This window comes from Hippoglossus hippoglossus, chromosome 4, assembly GCF_009819705.1.
Source record: "Hippoglossus hippoglossus isolate fHipHip1 chromosome 4, fHipHip1.pri, whole genome shotgun sequence".
In the NCBI taxonomy this organism is placed as follows: domain Eukaryota; kingdom Metazoa; phylum Chordata; class Actinopteri; order Pleuronectiformes; family Pleuronectidae; genus Hippoglossus; species Hippoglossus hippoglossus.
Genome location: NC_047154.1, coordinates 3,492,942 through 3,516,304, shown reverse-complemented (window position 1 = coordinate 3,516,304; position 23,363 = coordinate 3,492,942). Strand labels below are relative to the sequence as shown.

The following is a 23,363-nucleotide window of genomic DNA, read 5'->3' as shown; positions in this document are numbered from 1 at the left end:
GCGGCAGTGAGGCAGCACTGGGCCTGAAGGGCACTTTTCAGCCTGGCCAGACACACTCGGGTCTTACTGCTTGGCTGCGCAACATGGGTCACCGCCTTACATTAGGAGGACCCAGCTAAAGGCAGCCAAGCAGAGCCCCGCAACATACCTGAAAATGAACGAACAGAGTCGATGTACCACCGCCTACAGCAACTTAACAAGCGTGTTTGACTGTAAGGCTCATTTTATGCCATGAATATGAAATATTAATGATATCAGAAAGGTGTTTTTCACTATGTGTCTCATCAGTGGATGCTTTTTTTCCCCTCTCTGTCCATAAATCCTAATTATGCATCCAATCATTTTCACAAAATGAAAGGGCTTGTCCAGGTGTACCTTACATCATGGCACCACATGGAGATGGGGAGGTTTCCTGTGGGTCCCGGTGAAGGGATGCGTCTCTTGCTGAGGTCAGAATCCGAGACTAAAGCAGAACTCCAGTGTCAGACTCTGTTATTTATTTGGGGTTCAGCCTCTATCCATCACCGTGTTGCCACTCCGTACCGTCTCCCGTGCTTGTAAAGGCAGCAGCAGCCACATTTCCCAGCTTGTACCCGGCATCCCACCCTCACAGCCCCAATGATCGACGTTTCACGAGAGGCACCTCAAGGTGGGGCTAAACGGTCTTATATTCCCAATCATGTCGCGTAGGCGGAGTCTGGCATCTCATGCGCTCTGCTACGCCGCTGCCTGTACTGTACATGACAAAAGCAAGGGGATGGAGTGGTTGAAATAAACACACACTTATCATTATCTCTCACGGCCACTGTTTTCCTTTTTTTTGGTGCTAAATTGGCAGGAAGAGGTGGTTTCGGATCACTGCGCAGCACCACGAGAGAACGTGTCCTAGTTGGTGGTAGTACTAACCAGCAGCTTTTTACGCACACCCTGCTCCAGTGAAGGCAGCAGCAGCAGCTCAGATCAGATTTCACATTCAGCTCCGACCAGCTGAGAGAGAGAGAGACCCAGCCACAGAGCAGGAGGGCGCGTTTCTCCGCTTTCTCCCTCATCCGATCCCCGCGCTCTCTGCTCGGCGAGCGCCACCAGATCCATCTGCGAGGAACCGACGGGTGCGCAGCGCAAATATAAAAACAACTCACCACTGGGATATTTTTGATCCCCTGCCTCCCTTTTTTCCTTCTTTTTTGTATGAAGTATTGCAGGATTTCAGCAGCGAGAGCGCCACACAGAATTAGATAAGAGGGGGAAGAAGAGATGGACGAGCAGCCGAGGTTGATGCACTCTCACACCGGGGTGGGCATGGCAGGACACCCCGGCCTGCCGCAGCACATGCAGGAGAGCACCGGAGGGACGGACGGCGACGGCAGGAAACAGGACATTGGAGACATTTTACAGCAAATCATGACCATCACAGATCAGAGTCTGGATGAAGCGCAAGCCAGGTAAAGATGTGCTCCAGACCCGGCTCCTCTCCCGCTGCCCGGCTGGCAGGACGAGGCGGCGGCAAACTAGATAAAACATAGAATAAAAGATGGGAGAAAATTGGAAGAAATTCCAAAAAAAAAAAATCTAAATCAACAAAACTACACAGTGAAGATAGGAGAATAAATGTCAAGGCATCGCAGTCCCTTTGTGGAAAAGCCGACAAAACAACGATGGATAGAATAAAATCACTAAACTTCACATTTGAATAAGTCGCTCATGTGGTGTTTATTACTGTCACATGCCAACTTGTCGCTCACTGGGAGTATTTTTAAAAACACTTAACACCTCAATAAAGTCAGGGTGCATTCAACCTTCAACACAGATACAGCTGCCATGCAGGGTCTTTTATTTCCATAGGTTTTTATTTTTGATATCTCTTATAATTAGTGAGTAATAGTTGAGGCAGTTTTTTTATGGCCTGCAGCTTATTTACAACTTTCTTGCTTAGGATACATAATTTAGGATTTCATCCATGTAGTGTAATCCACATTAAATTCAAGTGACCAAGTAAGTGACAAAAATTCTACATTATGTTAATATAATTGTGTTTTGTTTTATGAAGATAGGTAATCAGAATTTTATTTATATTATGATGAAATTATACTATTAGCTAATAGTAGAGCAGATACATCCAAACAAAATGTTTGATCAGTTATTTACATTGGTAAGTGATATAGGCTCTAACAATGAAGCTGCAGCACTAATACAATAGTTTGGTTATTGGTCCTTGTAAAGATTCAAATATGTGCACACGCAGCTTTGTTGTCCAGTGAGTGAGAGGTTGAACATGTCTGGATAGGACCCATGTTTTTGTGGTCTGCTCATGAAGGCACCTCTCTGTTTCAGGAAGCACGCTCTCAACTGTCACAGAATGAAGCCAGCTCTTTTCAATGTCTTGTGTGAAATCAAAGAGAAAACAGGTACGTTCCCACGAACACTGCACTCTCCTGAACACCGAACCCTGCTTTTGTCTCCACACCGTCCACAAGACATGCTGCGAGTCCTTTTAACCAGGTTACATGGCCACACCGGTGCATGCACTGTGTTTTTTAATAATGGAACATGTGGCAAAAATAAATTCACAGAGGCTGTGTGGGGCTGTCCTGTCATCAATGGGACATTCACTACTCACACTCCAATTCACTCTGGAGAATCTAATGCTGGATATGCAGCTGCAGCACAATCCAGCACCATACATTACTCTGACATGCAAGACACATGTTTCCTCCTGTAGCTGTAAAGTGTGCACGTTTTCACAATAGCAACTCTGGACAATTACCTTCGAGTGGTCCTTGTCAATTATCGTGTCAAAATAAGAATGCGCTCTTTTATTTGATGCTATTGTGGAATAATGGAGAGTGTTGAGCAAAATTGTCACAAGCACGTTGATGTCTCCCCTTGTGAGTTAACTGTCAAGTCTGGTGGATACGTCTCTTTCCATTCTGTGTTGTGTCTCTCTATTAAAGCAGTTGTGAGCGAGCATGTCAGCAGAATAATTGCTAGGAGAGAAATAACGTAACATAGGAGGCGTAAGTCATGTTTCCAAATCATTATCCCCGTGACATTTTTGAAATTGGCACAGATAGAATTCAGTGCACTTCCGACTGATAGCGTGCATCTCATCTTTTATTTCCCTGTCTTCACACTGATGTGCTGTAGGACTCTTCAAAACTTGTACTGCAGAGATATTCCGTTGCCAAAGCATGCCAGTCTGCAGCGAGAGGCAGCGCTTTCTGCGTGTTTCAGACTCATTAGTGCATGAAATCAAATGGAAGGGATGGAGGATGAAGGAGATATTGTTGTCACCGTCTCCAAAGTTGCACTTGCTCATACTTGACCTTTGTGGCGGCGATGACTGGCGCTGTTTATGTTGTTTCCCGTTTGTGTGATCCCACCCTCGCCTGGTGCTTTCATGAATGTTTTCATTGAGGTTTTCATTGAAGTTCACCTCACTGCCTACCCCAAGCCCAACAATTTATCTGGAGTCGGCCAGTGCCTCAGGAGAGAGCCGGGGGCCTTTTGAAGCCTGCTGGCTCGCTCTTCTTTTTTGTTGTCTTTGCTAGTTTTTTTTTTTGGAGGGGGAGTGACACAGTTATGCATAGTGTTTTACTCCCCAGCGCTTCTCGGAGTTCATCCAAAGTTCGGCTCTGCAGAGAGTACAAAGTAACTTGGACCTCTTCCTGCCTGCACACCCATTCTTTTCTCTTTCAGCTGGCAACCTATAAATACAAGGTGCAGCTTATGGAGCTTTACACAAGAGACGAGGTGCTTGTCTTGTTTTTGTAGAGAGCTACCTTTCACTTTTACTACAATCTGTAACAGTTTCTCTGATTCAGGTACACTCGAGTACATGTTCTTTATCTCATATCCCTTAAAAATAAAAATTTACTATGCACACATTTAGAGATTTAGAGAGTAAAATTATTTATAAATTGAATCTCTCCCTCTCTCTCTATACACACACACTTATATATATATATATATAACTGTGTGTGTGTGTGTGTGTGTGTGTGTGTGTGTGTGTGTGTGTGTGTGTGTGTGTGTGTGTGTGTGTGTGTGTGTGTACAGTTCAGGGAAATTATGGTTCAAACATTATTTTACTCTTTTCTCTGTCAACACTTTACCGTTTACAAATAAATAAAAAAAGATGCATGTTTCGTGTTTCTCTTTGGCGTCGTTAGGTCCACTAATCAAACACAGAGCACTTGAATTGAGCTTGGTAATTAATATCATGATTCATAATCATTTTTACTTAAAATATTATTTTACTTTGTGGGTGAGCTCATAACATTGTCACGTTCACTTTCGCTGAAAAACGCAGATTTTCTAAGTATTATTTATAGTGGGAGAAGTCGCAGCTTGTTGCTCCCTCTAGTGGTACAGAATCCTTTTGAAATGTAATTAAACCATATCCGTGAATTGACTGAGAACATACGTTTGCGACCAATTTCATTTTTTAATTGTAATTTAAATTACACGCAGGTCCAATTTTGTTCTAAGTGTTCGTAATTTATAGAAATTAAATTATAGTTGTTATAGCTAGTTTATAGTAAAAGTTAGTGGCTTTTTAAAACTTTTAACGTTGGACATTTAAAAGTGTGTAGCTCTGGCGTTGCCTCTGTGTGACTGAGAGAAGCCAGCTGACTTTCAGGTTTTCTTTCTCTATGATTACTTTGACTGAAGGCTTGAAATGAAAGAACAAATGATGCTTTGTTTAAAACGGCTAATGATACATTTTCACAGATCATACACAACATTTCCTGTAATTTACTTTGCCATCATTCCACAAAAAGGCTTTCATTTAAATGTTGTTTCATTTCCCGGAGACAACTTTCGGAAATATTGCAGAGTGTGCATAGAGCGTCAGAGTCCAGAAGCATTGGTGTGGTGACTCTTCAAAGCTGCAGTGGAGCCATTGTAACTTTGCCCCTCATTACCATCCGAGTGCGGAGACAGTGTGTGTGTGTGTCCACAGAGCTGCTGTTTGCTTGTGTATATTTTCCATCCCTGGCTGACAGCACCTGCAGGACACAATGCCAGTGTTGATCTAGGGCCTGAACTTCTGACCCACTCTGTGTATTTTTACTGGGATGAAATGAGGGATGGCCAACAGAAAGATTGTGCAGTATAAACAAGCACAATGCAGCGTGTGCAGCAGAGCCTTGGCAGGAAAGGAGAAGGAAGGAACACTTTATTTAAACCAATGCTTCTTTTTGTTTCTTTTTTTTTTTTGACAGACATCAGCTTCGGTATATTTCAGGCATATTTGGGTAGTCTTTTTCACTTCAAAGGAATGCGGTTTTGCAGAGTGTGTGTGTGTGTGTGTGTGTGTGTGTGTGTGTGTGTGTGTGTCTGGTGTGTGTGTGTGTGTGTGTTTGTGTGTGTGTGTGTGTGTGTGTGTGTGTGTGGTGAAGCACATTCTCGAGGAGAGACGAAGCATGAAATTTATAAAACATATTAATTTTACCACTCAAACGTGTCCGAAATGTGGAGCAAAGGTAAAAACGACAGCAGGGTTTGTGTTAGTGTTGGTCGCAGCAGCGTTGGCGTGCTCAGCCCAGAGAGATTCTCACAGAGACTTTCCAAAAATATAACCAAACAATTTGACTCCACTGCTACTGGGCCATGGAACTTTAACCTTTCAATAACTGAACTCTTGAAGTTAACAGACGGGTAAATATTGAGGTATCAAATGAGATGACACAACAATTTATTTCAAATGTATGCACTCTGTTTTTCTAGGTGCGTAACTGATTTTTGTTAAGGTGGACTGTTTTTTTTCAGGCTCTTTTTTTTATGATTGATGAAAAGGCCTCTTTAGATAAACTGATTTGGAAAATGAGCCGCCTTGACCTCTGTAAACACTTCAGCAACATCATAAATCTCTGGCAGTGTCAAACAAAACCACTTCTTGACGGAGCTGCTCAGTAAATGTGCTGCTTTGACTTGCTTTTAAATTTTTTCCCTCTCAACCTCAACAAAAGGCCGGCTTTCTCGTGGCCCGTGTTTGTGCAGTGTAAGGTTTCAAGCCTCGGGGATCCTCCATTTATAAAAATGACTGGGTCGGGTGATGTAATGTTATTTTTTGAAGGGTGAAAATATGGTGTTTTACGGCGGGTGTTTGACAGGATGAAACGAGCCAGAGGTCTGATTATGGAAGGTGCATGGAAGCCTACACTACATTGACTTGTCAGTCCATTCAGCTGCTTGGCATCTGCCTATTTGTATGACAGAGAACTGATCTCGGCTGCACGTCACTGTGTAAACACTGTGGAGCAGCCCTCAGCGCGACCAGGTACAATTTCAGCCTTAAAACATCATGCAGTCTGGTGAAGTGCTGAAACTATTATTTATTCTTAACTGATAAGGTGATTGACAGAAAATGGAATGGCAACAGTTTTGTGATCATTTATTTAGTTATTAAACAAAAATGCAGATTCTCCTGTTCCAGGCGGGAGTTTATTCTTATACATCATTGTAAGATGGATATCTTTGAGTTTTTATTGTACTGTTGGCAGTGCTGCAACTATTGTAACAAAATTCTCTCTATTTATTAATCTTCCAATAATTATTTTTACTAAACAAATCATTATTTTGTCAAATCAACTGAATACATTTTCTAAAATTCAAGCATAATGCTTTGCGTGTTTGACCGTTTAACATTTCTGTGTAAAATGAATTAAACAATTAGTCAATTTCCAAAACAGTTAATTAATAAATGTTGTGTCAACAAACTAAATAATTGATCAATCATTGCACAACTGAAAACAACATCACCTTGGCATTAATTTATTATAGACTAAGAGATTAATTCATTCATTGGGAAATTAACCAACTGATTAATCAATATTAACTGGTTAATTGTTTGGTCTCTAAAGTGTCAAGAAATTGCTGATGTCGTCAGATCACTAATTTAACCAAAAGTCTAAAAAGTTCAGTTTAGTGTCACATGAGAGCGAAAATAGCATCAAATCCTCACATAGTGTTAATGTTTGAAATTTGGATCCTGTTTGTCATCGAAGGATGAACTGAAAGCAGCTGCTGATTCATTTTCTTTCAGTGGATAAACTAAAAACTAATAAATAATCTGGTGAGAAAAGAACAAAGACATCCTGTCTTCAGATTTCTTCAGATGAGTCCGACCACCTTAATTCGAATGCCCCAAAGCCTGAGTTGGGAGTCACTATTAAGTGTAAACCAAGTGACAGTGTGTGGCTCCTTCTCAGTATGACATGGTGGAGCAGATATGTGCTCTGATAGCGAGCATCGCGTCACGGGGCTGTGCCTCCGCTCTCGTGCGCGTCTCTCGGCGGACACAGAGGCGACTGCGATATGCGCAGCTTTTGTCTCCCTCTCGTCCTTCCTCCACGATGCTGATACAGCAGCATTCAAGGGAGAGACAAATGCCAAGCTCGCCGCCCCAGCTGTTTCCCCCCGTCTCTCTGCTTAATCATCCACAGAGAGAGGAAGAACCGAAGTCTGATTCCAGGGAAAACGTGTTTTGATTAACCAGCACCAGGCACAAGCTCAGTTTTTTTATTATTATTTTTTTATTTGATGCAGAATCATAATCACAGAGTCATCAGTGAGTGACAGCATTGTAAATGGTGCGTTAATACCATTACAGTATAGAACAATGTGGTTACATTATACATTATGCAAATTGTCAGTCGCCTAATTGATACATGTTAATCATATTAAGGAGCTTAATTATAAAAATCTTACTGTGCTGCGATTTGGTAATTAACAATGACATTACATGTAGAGGGAAAGTCATCTATTTTCATTTTTTTTCCAGGACAAGTTTCTCTTCTCCACTCGTCCTTGTTAAAAGAAAGCAGCAGTGCACACTATATGGTGTTTTTGTGATATTAACGATAGATATTTCCCCAAATTCCTTAAGTGATGAATATTTTTTTCTGTCTCTTGTGAAGGCCACTTGTAGAAAAATGACATTTAGCTGGGAGCAGCCCTGCCAGTGTGGAGATTACAGAATGAAGGGACGATCCGAGCCGACTCATAGAGGAGCGTGGGCCTCGTTCTTTTACCTGACTGTCGCCTCCTGTGCTCAACGCTGAGAAACGGCTGCTTAAATATCGCTGCTCTGCCATTTACCTCGTTCAAGGCTCTCTTTGCAATCTCAGTCCCTGCAGGTTTGGTCGGCCCTTTTTTTATACCAGCCACCTTAATATGTTACGAATTTAATCAAGTCCGCAAATTTGTTATGCACGTTAAATTGAACATGCAACGGCACATTTGAATGTGGTTGCCATACCAACCCCCCCAGGAGTTCATTTTCCATAATGTAGTGTTTGGAATCTCATTTCCTCCACTCTCCCCTGCTGCTACTTGCAGACGCCACCTCCAGGCTTCCACTGTATGTTCCCTATGAAAGAAGCTCAGCTGCCACAGCTTTCAAACACTGGAGGGAGGGAGGAGAGGAAAGAGAGAGGGAGAGAGAGGCCTCTCTCCACGTAGTGGAAATGACACAAATTAATATACACTACTTAAACCAGACCAAGATTAATGGTTCCCTTTCGCTGCAGCTTAGTCCCACTGTCAGTTGCCGGGTGCTCGTTGGACAAAATCAACACTAATCAACATTTATTCCACTTTTGCCCTGGGCTCTCAGGAGTCTGGCAGGACTGCGTGTCCCCCCCACTACTCCCTCCCTTCCCTCCCGGCAGTACCCCCACCCCACCCCTCCTTCCCTTCGTCCGTCTCGCTACGCTTTTCACCTCTCATCCAGCTCCTCCATACATCACCCTCCTCACACCGCTCGGCTCCTCAGAGGAGAGTGCGCCCCCTCCTATCAGGCCGCATTAGAGTCATGATAGATTTTCTCTTTTCATTTGCATCTGATATTTAACACAGCAAAGCAGTTGCTCTGTCACTTTACTGTACAAGTGTGTGTGTGTGTGTGTGTGTGTGTGTGTGTGTGTGTGTGTGTGTGTGTGTGTGTGTGTGTGTATGGGTATGTATGAGCACAGGTTTTTGTCCGTCTGTGTTTTTGAAGCAGTCCTTCCAGTCAGTAATCTTATCTGCACTATGTCGCCACTGCATTATGAGAAACAGGATATGCATTCCCTGCTCAGTTCGCTTTGTGTGTGTGTGTGTGTGTGTGTGTGTGTGTGTGTGTGTGTGTGTGTGTTTGCCAGGTAGTGTATTTATACAACACTTCATTTTCTGGAAAGTAGTACTTTAGATTTCCCCCCTACTGGGAAACTGGACTCTGGGAAACCAGAGACTCTGCTAAGTTATGAGCGTCTTCTGACAAAATGTACGACTTTTCCTAAAATTACACACAATGTTCTGTTCCAGTCCAGACCAGAGCCATGTAGCGTACATTTTCTCTGGATTTCAGTGAGTGGTAGGACTGGCTTTCACACTTCTTCTTCACAGAGCAACATTAAGCATCTTACATAGCTCATGATTGGCTACGCTGAAGCTGGGCCGCACTTCCACCGCTGCTCTTTCTGTGCCGCCATCAGCTCCAATAAAAACACACTCAGAGCTATTGAAGAATAAACCTAAAATGAAACAGTATCTAAATCCTAAATGTGAATCGTAATTCACATCATTCGGATAGAAAGAAGGACAACATCACTAAAAGTCCCGACAACATCACTAAAAGTCCCACCCACAGTAATTATGAGTAGTTTATAGGATTTCGTTATTTACGCTGCTGTCATTGCTGGGACTTTGATGTGTGTTAGTGTTTAATCACCCTCTTTGATTTCCCACAGTAGAAACACATGTTCTTCTTTTAAGATTTTTGTGGTGATACACAAATAATTCATTTAAGTGAATGGAGATGCTAACTGTGCTAACGTCTTCATATGATATATGATAAACTAATGAGGCCCATTTGTTGTATGTGTGGCTCCAACATCGTAACTTTTAGTATTTAAGTTTGTTTTTCCCCTCACATACTGTGGTGAATCCTTCAAATTAGTGGTGTTGTTCCTTTAAATCGCAGTTTTGAGGAAACACTTATTAAATAGTAACTTTTCTTTATTTCGGAAAGGAAAAATGATGCCTTTATTCTGTTATTATTATTCTGTGATGAACATCATAGTCAAACTAGATATAATCTCCTTGAGTCCTGGATAAATAGTACTGATATTCATTCATAAGAAAAGGTTGTTATTTTTTATTTGAAATTTAAGGGGGTTGAATTCAAATTTCATAGCGTATTTAAAAACAACAGGCCGCTCCTTATACTCCAGCATGGGGGTTGGTATAAGACTGCACTCCCTGTCTGACCCACTGCCGGTCATGTTGTTTCTATCACTTCACCTGCTGTTCTCTTTGCCATCACAGAATGATAAATGGATAATCATGTCAGAGGTAATATGAGGAAATATTTTGGGTTTGAACCATAGATCGAACAGTCCTGAATAAAGACTGTTCTCACTGGTAAGATTTACAGTAACGTAAGAGGGAAACTTGACCCCCTCTTTTGTTTTAGTGAGAAAAATCAGTGCATTGTGATTTGCAGTTTATTTTTACATACATTCAGATTTTCATTCATCAAGATATTGTCTGACCCACTCATTCTATTTAGGGAGCTGTATGTGCTGGATCTATTCCCAGCATGCGTTGGGTGGAAGCCAGGGAAACACCCTGAACTGGCAAACAGTCCATTGCAGCGGCTCAGATTTTATTATCGTCCAGTAATCTGAGGTGGAATCCTTCCTCAGACTCAGAGTTTGCGTGTGTTTGCTTGATTCCCTTGTGAAGATGAGATTGTGCAATTAGCTGATGCATGCTTTCCTTCTTTGCCAAGATATTCAGTGCAGGGTTGTCCATCTTGTAGGATTGCATGGCCAGAGGCATTGTCATGGAACCAACTGGCCTCATTGAAGTGACACCGAGTGCTTTGTCAGCTTCGCGTCTCAGGTGCCAACCTGCTCTTCCCAAAATAAACTGTCATGCAATGTGGCAGGACAGAAAAATGTAGAGGGAGCATGTTGGGGCCCTGTGCCCCAGTGAAAGGAAACAAATGTTCCATAGCACAAATGCATTGTGGTTTTGGGCACCTTCCCAGAGCCGACACCAGCGACATGGTGGGGGAACGTAAAGCGTGCGGTGTGATTGTCTGCAGCATCAGCAGGGGTCACAGCAGGTGGGATCACAGACACACAACTTGGAGTTTCTCTGCCTTCCTGATGCATCTTTTTATTTATTTTTTAAGTGATTTTATTCCACCGTGGACCTGTTAGATGTTGACAGCTCTTTGTTATTTGCAGACATCCTCCTCCCGAAATAGCTTATGCTTACTGTAGTTAGCTCCTCTTCCTGTTTTGTAAATGGTCTGTCATTTTCTCTCTGCGGTGCAACATTACACCAGGGGAACGAACGGAGGACGTGCTCTTGGCTGAAGTCGCTCTCGGACTGATGTCAGGGAGGCTGGAAAGGGTTAGCGCCGGGGACACGTCACATGCAGAGATTCCTTAGTGGCCTCCGGACCGTAGCCGCTGCACGTATCTGCCCTGCTGGGTTTGGCCCTGAGCGTGTGATTCCTGTTAGATCTCAGTGTGGCCTGTGTGCTCTACAGCTGCCATGACATTTTTATGACTAGTGAACTGAGGTAGAGGTGGGAGCCATGAAGGCTTGAAATGGAAGTTCAGTCCTCACCTCCATAATGAGGAAACAGTACCTAATCATGCAGACAAGGGAAAGGGATCGTGTAGCCAGACAGCAAGAGAGCTGTAATGATGTTTCACTAAACATGGACTGCAGAGCTGGGTTATGACTTGAACAGTGTTGGAGCTAGGATCGTCTCGGAGCTGGTGAAATGGGCCCATTAATACTTTCCAGGGGGTCACTGCTCTATAACAGTAGGAAAATAAGTGGTGCTGTTGAAAAGGTGCACAATGAGAACTGACATTAGACATAATATACACCGATGAGCCACAGGATTAAAACCAGTTAATATATATATATATATATATATATATATATATATATATATATATATATATATATATATATATATATATATATGTATAGCATTGTTGTGAAATATGACCAGTAACTTTAAACCTTTTGTCCAGTCCGATTGGTATTTTTAGGAAATTCTCATTGATCCCATTGAATGATGCTCTTTAATATTATATTGTCGGAACGATATGGCAAATAATAAATTGACAGATGGATATGAATCTAAATTTCATAGTCATTAATCACCAGATACTTGCAGGTTCCAACTTCTCAAATATGAGGATTTTCTACCTTTCTCGGTTGAATATAATTGTAAAGTGAATGTGTTTATGTCACGATGGACTCCAGGAAACTGGGATCAACACTATTTTCGGACACTTTATAGCCTAATCGATTAATAAGTCAATCAAATAATATTAATAATTGGTAGATTAATTGATAATCAAAATAATCATTAGCTGTCGATTCTAAAAGCCTGTGGTCCACTCCATCATTGTTATTGCTGCTGATGAATTCACAGCGCTGCTGCTTCTGCTGTAAAGAGATTGTGTTGATAAGTTAATATTCCGACAACACTGACGAGATAAAGAGGTTTTAGGAGTTTGGAGGATAGCGTAACCTTGATAAAACGCTCATCTCAGTGACATTGATTTTCACCATCCATCTTCATCTGATATGAAGTATGCAAATGGTGGCATCGGCTGGGAGTGGAGTACAGTGCTGTTAAATGGGCCATTTCAAATGTTCTTTGTACCATGCTGACTTCCCCCCCCAAAAAAAAATCACTGTCAGGCAGCTCGGCACACGCTGAAGTCTTTTTTGGAGGCACTTTTCCACCTTTATCTTATACCGTCGTCTATTTCTACCCGTGACTTTCCCCCTTTTTTTCCTCCCCTTCTCCAGCCTCTTCCCTTCCCTCTCTTTGTGTGCCATACAAATTATAGTATACTGACAGTGTCACAACGGCTACTCATGAAATATTAACAGCTTGTAGAGAATTTTACATTGCTGCATGTCTCTTCATTTTAACTATGTCAGCACAGGCTGTGGAGCATTTATTTGTGTGAGTTCAGCAAGGCTATTACCCCCCCCAGCTTCTTTTTTTTCTCTCATGTTGTAGATGATATCCATTAACCCTCTTTCCAGATGCATGTAGTCTCACCTCACTCCAGACATCCTTTCCTTGCAAATGGAAAAGGCATGTTTATTTGTACCTATACCACAATCTGGTAGATGATCTCTGGAAACTAGATCTGGATGCAACGAGGTGTTTAATCCCTTATGAAGCTGCTAATTATCCCTTTATGAGTAAGATAAGACCAAACACTTTGCATTAAGCAACATAGGGATAGTACAACCTAACTGTGATATACAAATAAGTGCAATAAGGTGCTAGAATCAGCTCTTTCCTCTTTGTCTGTTTTATTTTTTGCTTTTATTTTTATCTTTCTGAAAATCTCACGTTCATGATTGCTCTCCAGGAACATTCAGCTAAGTGGGCGGGGGTGGCCTCTCTCTCTTTTTGCCTTTTTGTTGGATGGCCCCTGCAAAGATGGAGCTGTCAGTCATCTGCACACTCGGCGAGTCCTGAAAGGCAGCATCGGTTCTCAGTGAGGGACCAGAACAATGACTTTTGTTGTCGCACATGTGCAGTTCTGTGGAGCATTCTGCGGACAGTGTGTTACCCTTTAATTAAATTCATCCTTTCAGGCTGAATGACGCTGAAGGCAGACAAACAGTTCACATAACTGATCTGGGTTGAATGCCACAAACATTTCCAGTTTATTACCATTTGGATGTTATTGTCATAGTTTCACACATCATTTCCATCAGTTCAAGTATTACAATCCCAGAAACAATTTGCTCAGATGTTCTGACAAGTTGTAAACATATTGCTAGCTTGACCAGATTATCTAAACCAATCTGACTGGAGGTAAAATGGAAGTCAGTATGTTGATAATAATCCTTCATTCTATGGAAAAAACACTGTTAATACAAGATTATGTGGTTTATCATCCTGCCTGGTTTCTGTTCAGTGATGTTGCCTCATTTAGAGATGTCAGCCATTAACTATGGAATAATGGATGTAAACAATGAAAAAAAGCGTCACACTGAGCTGAAATTATCCTTTAATGTTTAAAACCTAGAAAGCCCGAAAACAATTTTCTCTTACATTTTTATTAGACTTTTTTTTTCTTTCTTGAAAATCCATAAGGGGTGGATATGGATGAAAATAACTAGACAGATGAATATCTTTTCTTCAAATAAAGCACCAGAATTCAAATCAAGGTTCTCATCGCTGTACAAATCTTTTCAAATTCAAGCAATTTCACAAAGCATTCCTGCTCAGTGGTCTAATATACTGGTTCCTTGGCCGGGGTTCGAAACACAGGATAAATCAGTGGTTTAAGCAGCTACTGGTATAAACGTTTTACAGCAAGATCTGTCACGGTTCACAAATTTGTATCATCTGATGGTACTGTATATATTATTCATATAAATCAATGTAAATCAGCTCACCTACAGTTACAAAGACGCAGGTGTAAATATTCTGTCTGTGTTGCTGTAAAAAATAAATGGGGGGAAATTAGTTAATGAGGTGTATCCTCCTCTCTTATCATACGTGGCTGGGGCTTCCTCTCCTCTTGACTAATGATGATGTGTGGCACAGGTAGCTGTCAGCACGGCATGATTAATTAAAAGGAAAACTAGGCCAATTTGTCATATTGTTCTAACTGTGGTCAGAGAGCAAGCCAAGTGGCTCTGCCTGTGCCTCCACACCCTCCACGGAAGCTACACATCCATAACAGGTTGGGTTCTGCTGCTATTTGTGAGGAGTCTCATCAGCTCTGGGGGAGTTTTTATCAGCTCCTCGCCAAGCACTGTCTCAAACACAGACCAGATAACAATTAGGACGCGTCTTGCTTTGGAATGGGGCTCAGAAATATGAGCGTGCCGGGCGAGGTTGACATAATGAACAGATTCAGCACAGAGGAGAGCACTCCTCTCTGTGCCCAGTTTGAAGTCTTAGAGAAGCGTAGTGTCTTTTGCTGCTAACAGAGATACAGCTGCGTTTGATTTTCTGTGTTTGCGTTTCGGAGGTCCATCCATGCAGCTGCGATTAGCATTGTTGGGAAGCCAGTGGCTCACGGCGCTGCTTTCAGTGTGCGCTGGCTGAGGCTTCTCAGCTGCCAGCTGTGGGTCCCACTGCAGGCCCGCTGAAGAGAGCAGGAGTCTTATTTGTGCTGGACTGCAGTGTTGCTCCCAGCATGCAGCCTGGCCCTTGTCAGTGGCCTTGTCATATCTGTCTCGGGCCTGTCCCGACAGCCAGCCCGGACGCCCGCGTCACAAAGCCGGGCTCGTCCTAGGAGAGACAGGTGTCAGCAACCGACCTCTGCCCCCTCCCCCCTCTCTCTCTCTCTCGTTCAGGCAGATGCCTGCTGTGACGGAGCCATATATTTGAAACTGAGCAACTTGGAAAGAAGGGTCATCTCTGCCACCCATTCTCAGTCGCAGTATCACAAGAGACCGGAGCTTCATCAGCGTGTGAGAGCGTTCATGTCAGATACGGAGTGTCCACCAGAGGAGACTGTCTCAGTCCAATAGCATTACAGACTGGGGCTGCGCCCTGACTGACTGACACACTGACTGACAGCTTTATTGTGTCCTTTGAGGAACAGGGATGAAAGGCTCTCATGAAGAGGCCGCACAAACACAGACCATACTCAGCCGTGCTCGACAAGAATTACTCGTTCTTTTGTGTGCATTGTTGTGTCTTTGTATAGCGTCCACGTCTTTTAGCTGACAACACTCTTTTTGTAATTGTACAAAAGCAGCCATGAAGGGATCTGACTCATTATATTCTGGCTGTAAAACTTCAGCCCCAAGGACTCAGGCTTCAAGAATTTCGTGAGGATGTTTGCTTCTTGTCTTGTGTAATTCCTCTGATAATTGTTCAGCTCAGGACAGATTCAGTGTAATGGTTCTACATTCGCTTCTACTAATGGCTTTTTTCATACGACAGGGGATTCTCGCTACAGAATGAGGAGCCATGACCATTCCAGCCAGGCTAACTGTTTCTTTTTTAACTATTCATCGCTGACACCTAAAACTGCCTAAATCTAAAACAAAGGAAAAATTGAATGTAACATTAATGTCCATATTTCTTGTCTAGACCATTTTTTATTGGCCGATTGCAATGGGACACTGATCTCAGTTATAAAATACAGTGCACCGTATTTCGTAAAGCTGCTTCACAATAAAAGTCTCCCAGTGGGTAGCTTTAAAGTGACACTATATAACTTATGGCCAGATATTGTAGTAGTTGTATTGTATAGTTAATGTACTAATTGGTCCCAGAAAAACCTACACTATCCGAAGTTTAGAAACATTTGCTAGCATCAGCAACCACTACAGGCTGAGGAGGCCAGGCCCCTGAGTGCCTTAAGTTAAGCAAAGGTCTGTTTATTAACTTAATTAATTCAACTTTGATTTTAGGAAGAAGGATACATTTTTGATATTTTTAAAATCAGTAACTCTTTCTAAAGGGTTGACCATTGTCTCAGTCTTCCGTGTGCACTGAGAGCTACGTACACGCTAACGGCTCCATTCACATGGAAATAATGGTCGTGGAATGTGTGGCATTTCACGCATGTGCACCTGATGCCACATTCTATTCCATTCCATTCCAGTTGGTGTTTTTTTTTTTTTGTACCTGGAGGATGTGCAGTCAACACGTAGAGTAGGGGGGTCAGTGTGTTCCCTTGCAGACATGGGTGAATGACGACGTTGGTGTCATGAGGACCATAGCAGAGCAGGAGCTATGAATGTGCCGTAACTGTAAGGCCCTATAAGCCGTAATGTTACATATATCAGATAAAGGAGAGCAGTAAGGCTGATAATAGGAATATACATAGCACAGTAGTGAAACAACAATGGAAACCAGAAAGATATGGTAACAAAGGGCCACTTTGGAGCCGATGTAATGTTGCGATAGGATATGCCAGCCGTCTAGCAGTGGACAAGTTGCATGCTGGGTTATGGAGCATTGAACACCACTTGTAAAACTGATGCTAAAATTTAGAAGCAAACATGTCCATATTCCTGCTGTTCTACCTGCCAGTGCTTGACATTTCTATTCAAAGAAATGACATGATATAGTGAGAGCCAAATGACTAATGTACCATTTTCTCTCTCTCTCGCTCTCTCTCTCTCTCTCTCTCTCTCTCTCTCTCTCTCTCTCTCTCTCTCTCTCTCTCTCTCTCTCTCTCTCTCACTCTCTCTCTCTCTCCCGTCCCTGTGTCTTCATACTCTGAGGGCTACAGCCTCCCTATTTTCTCTCCTGTGTTATTTTTGTAGTCATCTAAATTGATCCACGGTGAAGCCAGACAAAGATTGCTGTATATTTAATGTCTTTCAGCAGCCACATTAAGAGTGCAGTTTGTACGGAGGGGGGCGCGGGGGGGCCTGTGACATTAATAATTTAATTGCAGTCATGTATCTGAATGCTGCAGGAGCGTCAAGTGATGGATGTTTTTAATGATATGAAGAGTGAAGCCCAGAAAGATCAATGCCAGCATGCACACACATACACACACACACGCACACTTACACACACACACACACACACACACACACACACACACACAAACACACACACACACACACACACACACACACACACACACACACACTGTCAGTGTGAATCTCAGTGCCTGGTGAGGATGATTGTGCTCACACACTAATATTGTTTTGGTCCACAAGCCGTCTGGTCTGATCTTCCGGGCTGAAGGTCTCCGGCCCAAATGACTCTGTCCCCTTTGCTGGTGCTGTCAGAACTGACAGTCCTCATGTTTATTTCATTTTGCGTCTGGGCTGTCTCGTTTCCCTATCCTCCAATGTCATTAACGCTCCGAGCCAGGACCCTGCAGTGGCGCGGCTAATGAATTCCTCTGCGGCTCCTTACTCCCCACCTAGTTACCCCAGCTCAAGGTGTCAAATTAAAACAGCCAGGGAAAAGAGAGAGGAACTGCTCTTGTATGTATGTGTGTATGTTTGTTTCATGTCCCCCCTGTTGCATTATTTATTGTGTTTAGAACAGCGGTTTGTTTGAAGGGGAGAGTGTTGACCACTGAGAACAAATGCACAAAATGAACTTTCACTTAAAAAAGATTGGACAACAACAGACACCTCTGTGCTGTAGATTGTTCCTGTGATACAAGAGGCGTTTCTGACACAGGCGTCCAGCTTTAACGTCCTTTTGTCGATGATCAGCGTGATTATCGTGCGTTACTTGATGAAGATTTGTTGCTCTTAACATTTGGGATCTCTGTGATAATTTGGGGAATGAAATCAGCAGCAGTGAGAGAGCCTGGTTGACTGCTAATTGTGCTTATTTAGTTGTCATTGTGATTAGCGTAACGAGGCCAGACGTGTTATTGAGCTGTGAGGCTGCAGTGGGAGAGCAGTTTTCTCACATTCACCCCACATTGATGGAGCCTGTGCAAGGAGTTTTTCACGTTTATGGGGAATGTACAGCGTGAATAATGTTGTTATCAGTCTGAATGTGATCATTTTTACATATAGTTTGTTTGGGTTGCACTGATCTTTTTACTCGACTGTATGTTACAGTACAAGCTGCACATTAGGGTCAAGTGAGGCCAGTGCTGTGTGGTACAGTGTACGTCCACTTCCCAGTGGAGAACCTTCAGAAGTGACCACAGTGCTGCTGCCTGAGTGTCAGAGGAGCGGCCTCCCTGTGTGGCTCACTCTCTTTCTCTGACAGCACTGGAAGATGGAAAATGGTGTCAATCAATTTATCAGAGCAACACGGGTGGCTGTGTGGCGAAAGAACTGGGGGCGTGGTAATGGCAGCATGCAGGAGGAGCGTGGCGCATGATTATGGCTCCATGCTGCTATTTCCCTTCACTAGTATGTGCACCCGTATGTCTGCAGCTACAAAAGCTCCCCGCGGTGAGTGTCTGAAGGGCCCTTTCCCTGCGTGCTCCACAGCCACCGAGGTGTTTTGGACCACCTTGGCACTCAAACGTCCACAGCTTGTTAGAGTAAAAGAAAGCGCGGCGTTAATTAAAGATGTGTAAATTTGCTTGAATGGGCCGCATTTTCACATTAGGAGAGATTTGCAGAGTCGGAGCTGTAATATATTTTAATTAAGAATTAATTAAAAAATAATGGGTATTTTATTTTGCCTGGCAGACTAGCTTTGGACGCGATTGTGGCGTCTGCTGTGAGCTCATCAGTGGAATATTGAGTATCGCTTCTCAGGAGCGCAGGGAAGCTCTCAAGGTCTCTTTAAAAGAAAAGCTCTGCCCTCTCCTCTTTGAAAAAAACGAAAACAGACATTTACTGTGGGAGGGAGTGGCCACGGTGGCTTAATTAAATTTTTTTCCACCCCCCCTCCTCATCCTCACCCATCCTCTTCTCTCTTTTTCGGCTGGCAGAGCAGCAGAGTGGCTCTGAGACACGGAACACTAGTTGTGCTGGCAATTATGTTAATGGGATGCTATTAGGCCATGATTCCGTATGAGCGATCGGGGAGAAGAAGAGCCCCGGCGGCAGAAAATGATAACGGAGCGTGCGCCTCGTTGATACCGCTCCAGCAGGATCATTTGCATAATGAACCCTCCCCACTAACGAGGGGTGTGGCCTCGACACTGAGCTACTTAGAAAGCTCAGGAGTCGCAGCGTGAGGCGAGCTGACACTGAAAGCACAATGTGACAAAAAGATTCATGGACTTCACTAGTTACTGCAAAAGCCATTTTGGCACAAATGTAACTGTAGCATGCAAATTCCTCAGTTGGTTCCTTTGCAAACTCAGTGTACAGGCTCTGCTCCGTGTTTCCTTCTACACAGAGACATGACAATGCAAGTTCTTTGTAGTGCCCTCTGATCTTTAAAAATGAATGAGGAAATCTCCATATTGCTGGCTCCCTGCTCTCGTTCAGTCATGAGTCTTGGACTGAGGGAAATTGAAGGTGTTTTCGCTGCCTCTGCGTAGCGTTGGCACTTATAGCGTATTGTTATTTCTGGCAGCTACACTCTAAAATGTCTTCGGCGTCCAAAAATAGTTACAAATCGAATGTTCGTAACGGTGCCGTTGTTGTTGTTTTTTTCTTTCCTTTTTTAAAAACGTTTTTAAAAGCGTATCTGTTCAGGGTCGACATTTTGCCCTCCATGTGCAACACAGACACACGCACACTGACACTGTAGGATTTTTGGCTGTATGATTCACTAAGCATTAAGCGGGAAACTACCTTGGGGCACCAAAGCCCTGTGGATTTCCTTGGCAGCTGAAATAAAAAAAACTGAGCGTGGACTGCTCTACTACATTTGCTAAACATACTGAATCTATATTTGCCTTTTTTTAAACTTTATTTTTACGGATGAAGTTATACACTGATGCTATTGATCCCAATCCTTACAATTTATTATTAATTTGGGTGCACAGTGCAGTATCTTTATTTATGCATCGCCCCTCTCTCTTGATGTCTTGATGTATTATTTGTGTGTCCACACAGTGTGTGTGTGTGTTTTCCTGCGGCACGGTCTGTCGTCTTTAGACACAGCCTCAGGATTTGATCAGAATGATCTTGAGGCCCATGGGAAGACATTAAACACCCAGAATGCCCCTCAGGCTGCTCTCCCCTCCTCTCTTTCTCAACCTTTCATTCTCCCTTAATGAGAACTCCTCCTAATTATTTCAGTGGCTGGAGCGTGGGGACACAGCCGGAGTTAGATCCCCTGCGCTCGGACGTGACTGCTATGCTGATGAAGGCAGGGGATCAATAATTTAGGCCCGAGCCTTAATGGCGGGGTGAGGAGAAAGCGATACATCTGAGTCAGAGATTACATTTTAAAGGCACAGTCTGAGCGCCAGCCGGGCTGCCGGAGTAAACTAGAAACCTCTGAATGTGCTTGCTGTAAACAGCTGACACATTTATGTTTACTGGAATCCTTATCGCTCTTCCTCTCAAGCTAAGTCTGTGTCTAAGTGCTTGTTTACCTAGCTTTGTATATCCCGCATTCCGTTATTGCAGCCTGCAGAGTCACTCGGAGAACTGCACGCTCGCCAAACGATTTGCATTTGAAGTACTTGGGGATATAATTGATTTAGAAGCATGAATATTGATAGTATCTTATCAGCTCTGTGCCCATCCCTCAAACCACTCTGCGGAGAATAGTGGTCCTCTGAGCATTTTTCTGGTCATCTTGCTTTAGCGGATGCACACATAATCTTTAAGTGTACAGAGCCTCGGCTCCATGAAGCCCTTCCATTTCCCTCTGGGGAGGCATCCATGCATCTTTTAAGGACTCTTCACATCAAGAAGGCTTGAGCAGAGTACTCTGCAGTTTCTCCCTCAATTATTAAAACCGGGATTTTGATGCTTTGTTTTAACTTAGCCTCGGAAGGGAAGAAGAGAGAAGGGAGCAACATGCAGAGGACAGTAGCCTAGCCAAGCTTCATACCCCTCCCCAAAGAGAGAGGAAGACGGTGACAATTTTCTCTGGCAATTTATTAGAGGATTCTTCTCCTTTTCTTAAAAAAAAAGGAAACTTGGCGGAGGTTTTGAAACATTCATATGGATTTCATATCGAAGACATTCCTTCTTCAAACAGAATGATTCACTGCGGGTTGCATTACAGTTTTCCAGCACCGCATACAGTCACTGTGTGACAGAAAGAAAAGGGGCTGCATCCAATTATAACAGAAGACACATTTGCTCACAATGTTTCCTTTGATTGATGTGTGAGGGCTGTGGTTGGAGCGCTAATGAAGTCCAAATGGCTCGGATTGAAACGTTACTTATTGACTGAGCTTGACAAACAATAACATCAGCTACAGACAGTGTCCAGTGTGCCGCTTGTGAAGTGGAAGTGGGAGAAATGAGGGCTGAATCAAGTAAACACGAGACAGGATCTCATATAAGACGATTTAGTTATTGCGTACAGGCTCAGGGTGCAGAATCCCACTTGGCCTTGATTGGACGTCATTCTTTATTTTTTTCATTCAAGTGTCAAGGAGGTTTTTCAAATGCCACAAATTGTTCAGCTGATGGCAACGGCACTCCATGTAAACTCCATCCATTGTCTCTGTGAATCGCAGCTGCCTTTAACTCAGATTAAATATTGATACCCATGTAAACGCTGGTGCCATATTGAGTAGTTTATTCAGAGTCACCCTCCGCAGTGTGGAGAGAGCTGCTGCTGCTGGCTTGAGAAATAGACCCATTGTTTCTGGGCTCACTGTTGATTTATGGTGACAAAATGGAAGTGTTCTGACACCGAGCTGAAATTAAGGCCCAACCGGTTTCCAACTAAGGCGTCTGTGAATTTGAATAAATAAATCCCTCAGCGAGTGCCAGCTAACACGCATGTCCTCAGTTTGCTGCACACGTGAATCTGCTGTGAACAGCGACTGCTGTCACAGTAATTTAATATTGTCTCCCGCTAGCATAAATATTCTCTGCTTGGGAAAAGACAGAGGATTAGTATGGCCTAATTGATAATTGACAAGATTTATTTACCGCCCACAATCAATCAACGCAACACTTTATAAAATGGTTTATGGCGAGAAAGCCAACCGTGTCGCTCAGTGTTTGGTTTTGATTGTTTGAAGTGCTCCACATGCTTGTGAATATGCTGTGTTCAGCTGTTTTTAACACAAATACCATCAAATATTATCTCAATATGATATCTACTAAAACCCCTGCTGGGATGTTTCACATTAAAAGCCTTCCACTGGGCCAAAGACCACTAGACACAATATCCTACTTTGCTTTAACTGTGAAACAGGAAGTGCAGGATGTCAAAAATGCAACACTTCCTTCTCAGATGCTTCACATTAAAACAAATCCTTTTTTTCTTAACAAAAAGTTATTTTTTTACTGGTGGCCATGAAACATTTTCTGCTCTGATCTATTTACATTAAAAGTACAGCAGCTCAGGGAACACAACCCCTTATCCTCCTGGTAGCTTTTAATGTCAAACATCTTTGAGCAGAAGCAATTAGTGAATGAAGAGTAGTGCTGAAATAAGTAGGGTTGGCTATCATTTTTTTTTCTTTTTTCGATACCAGTGCTAAATAGGTACCTCAACAACAATTGCTGTGCCGAAACAATGTCAAACACATGCCAGAACCAATTTGACAGTTGATTATAAAAGCAACTTTTTTAAGTGGAAGTTTTAATTTAACATACTACATCACCAGGTGCTTCATCAAGTTAGTCGTTTTCCTCCCTCCCTTTTTCTCGGTTTACTGACAGATCGCAAACAACAAGGTGCATACCGCCACCAATAAGCAGCAGCTGCCAGGTCCCTGTATCGCCTCCCCGCTCTCGTCCCAGTGTAGGCTAACGTTACATATTGCCAGAGCTATTTAGAGTCTGTTACCACCAGAGTTAAGTGTAATGTT

General features: G+C 43.0%; 1 protein-coding gene across 4 annotated transcripts in view; it reads left to right on the top strand.

Annotated features, from left to right (window-relative positions):
• The first annotated feature begins 740 nt into the window (after positions 1 to 740).
• LOC117759771 (pre-B-cell leukemia transcription factor 1-like) overlaps positions 741 to 23,363 on the top strand; it is a 57,161-nt gene continuing 34,538 nt past the window's right edge. For all 4 annotated transcript variants that reach the window (XM_034582132.1, XM_034582131.1, XM_034582134.1 and 1 more), the window contains exons 1-2: positions 741 to 1,442; positions 2,332 to 2,405. In XM_034582132.1, the coding sequence (XP_034438023.1) occupies positions 1,255 to 1,442; positions 2,332 to 2,405 (262 nt within the window). In that variant the 5' untranslated portion in view covers positions 741 to 1,254. The remainder of the gene's footprint in view (positions 1,443 to 2,331; positions 2,406 to 23,363) is intronic.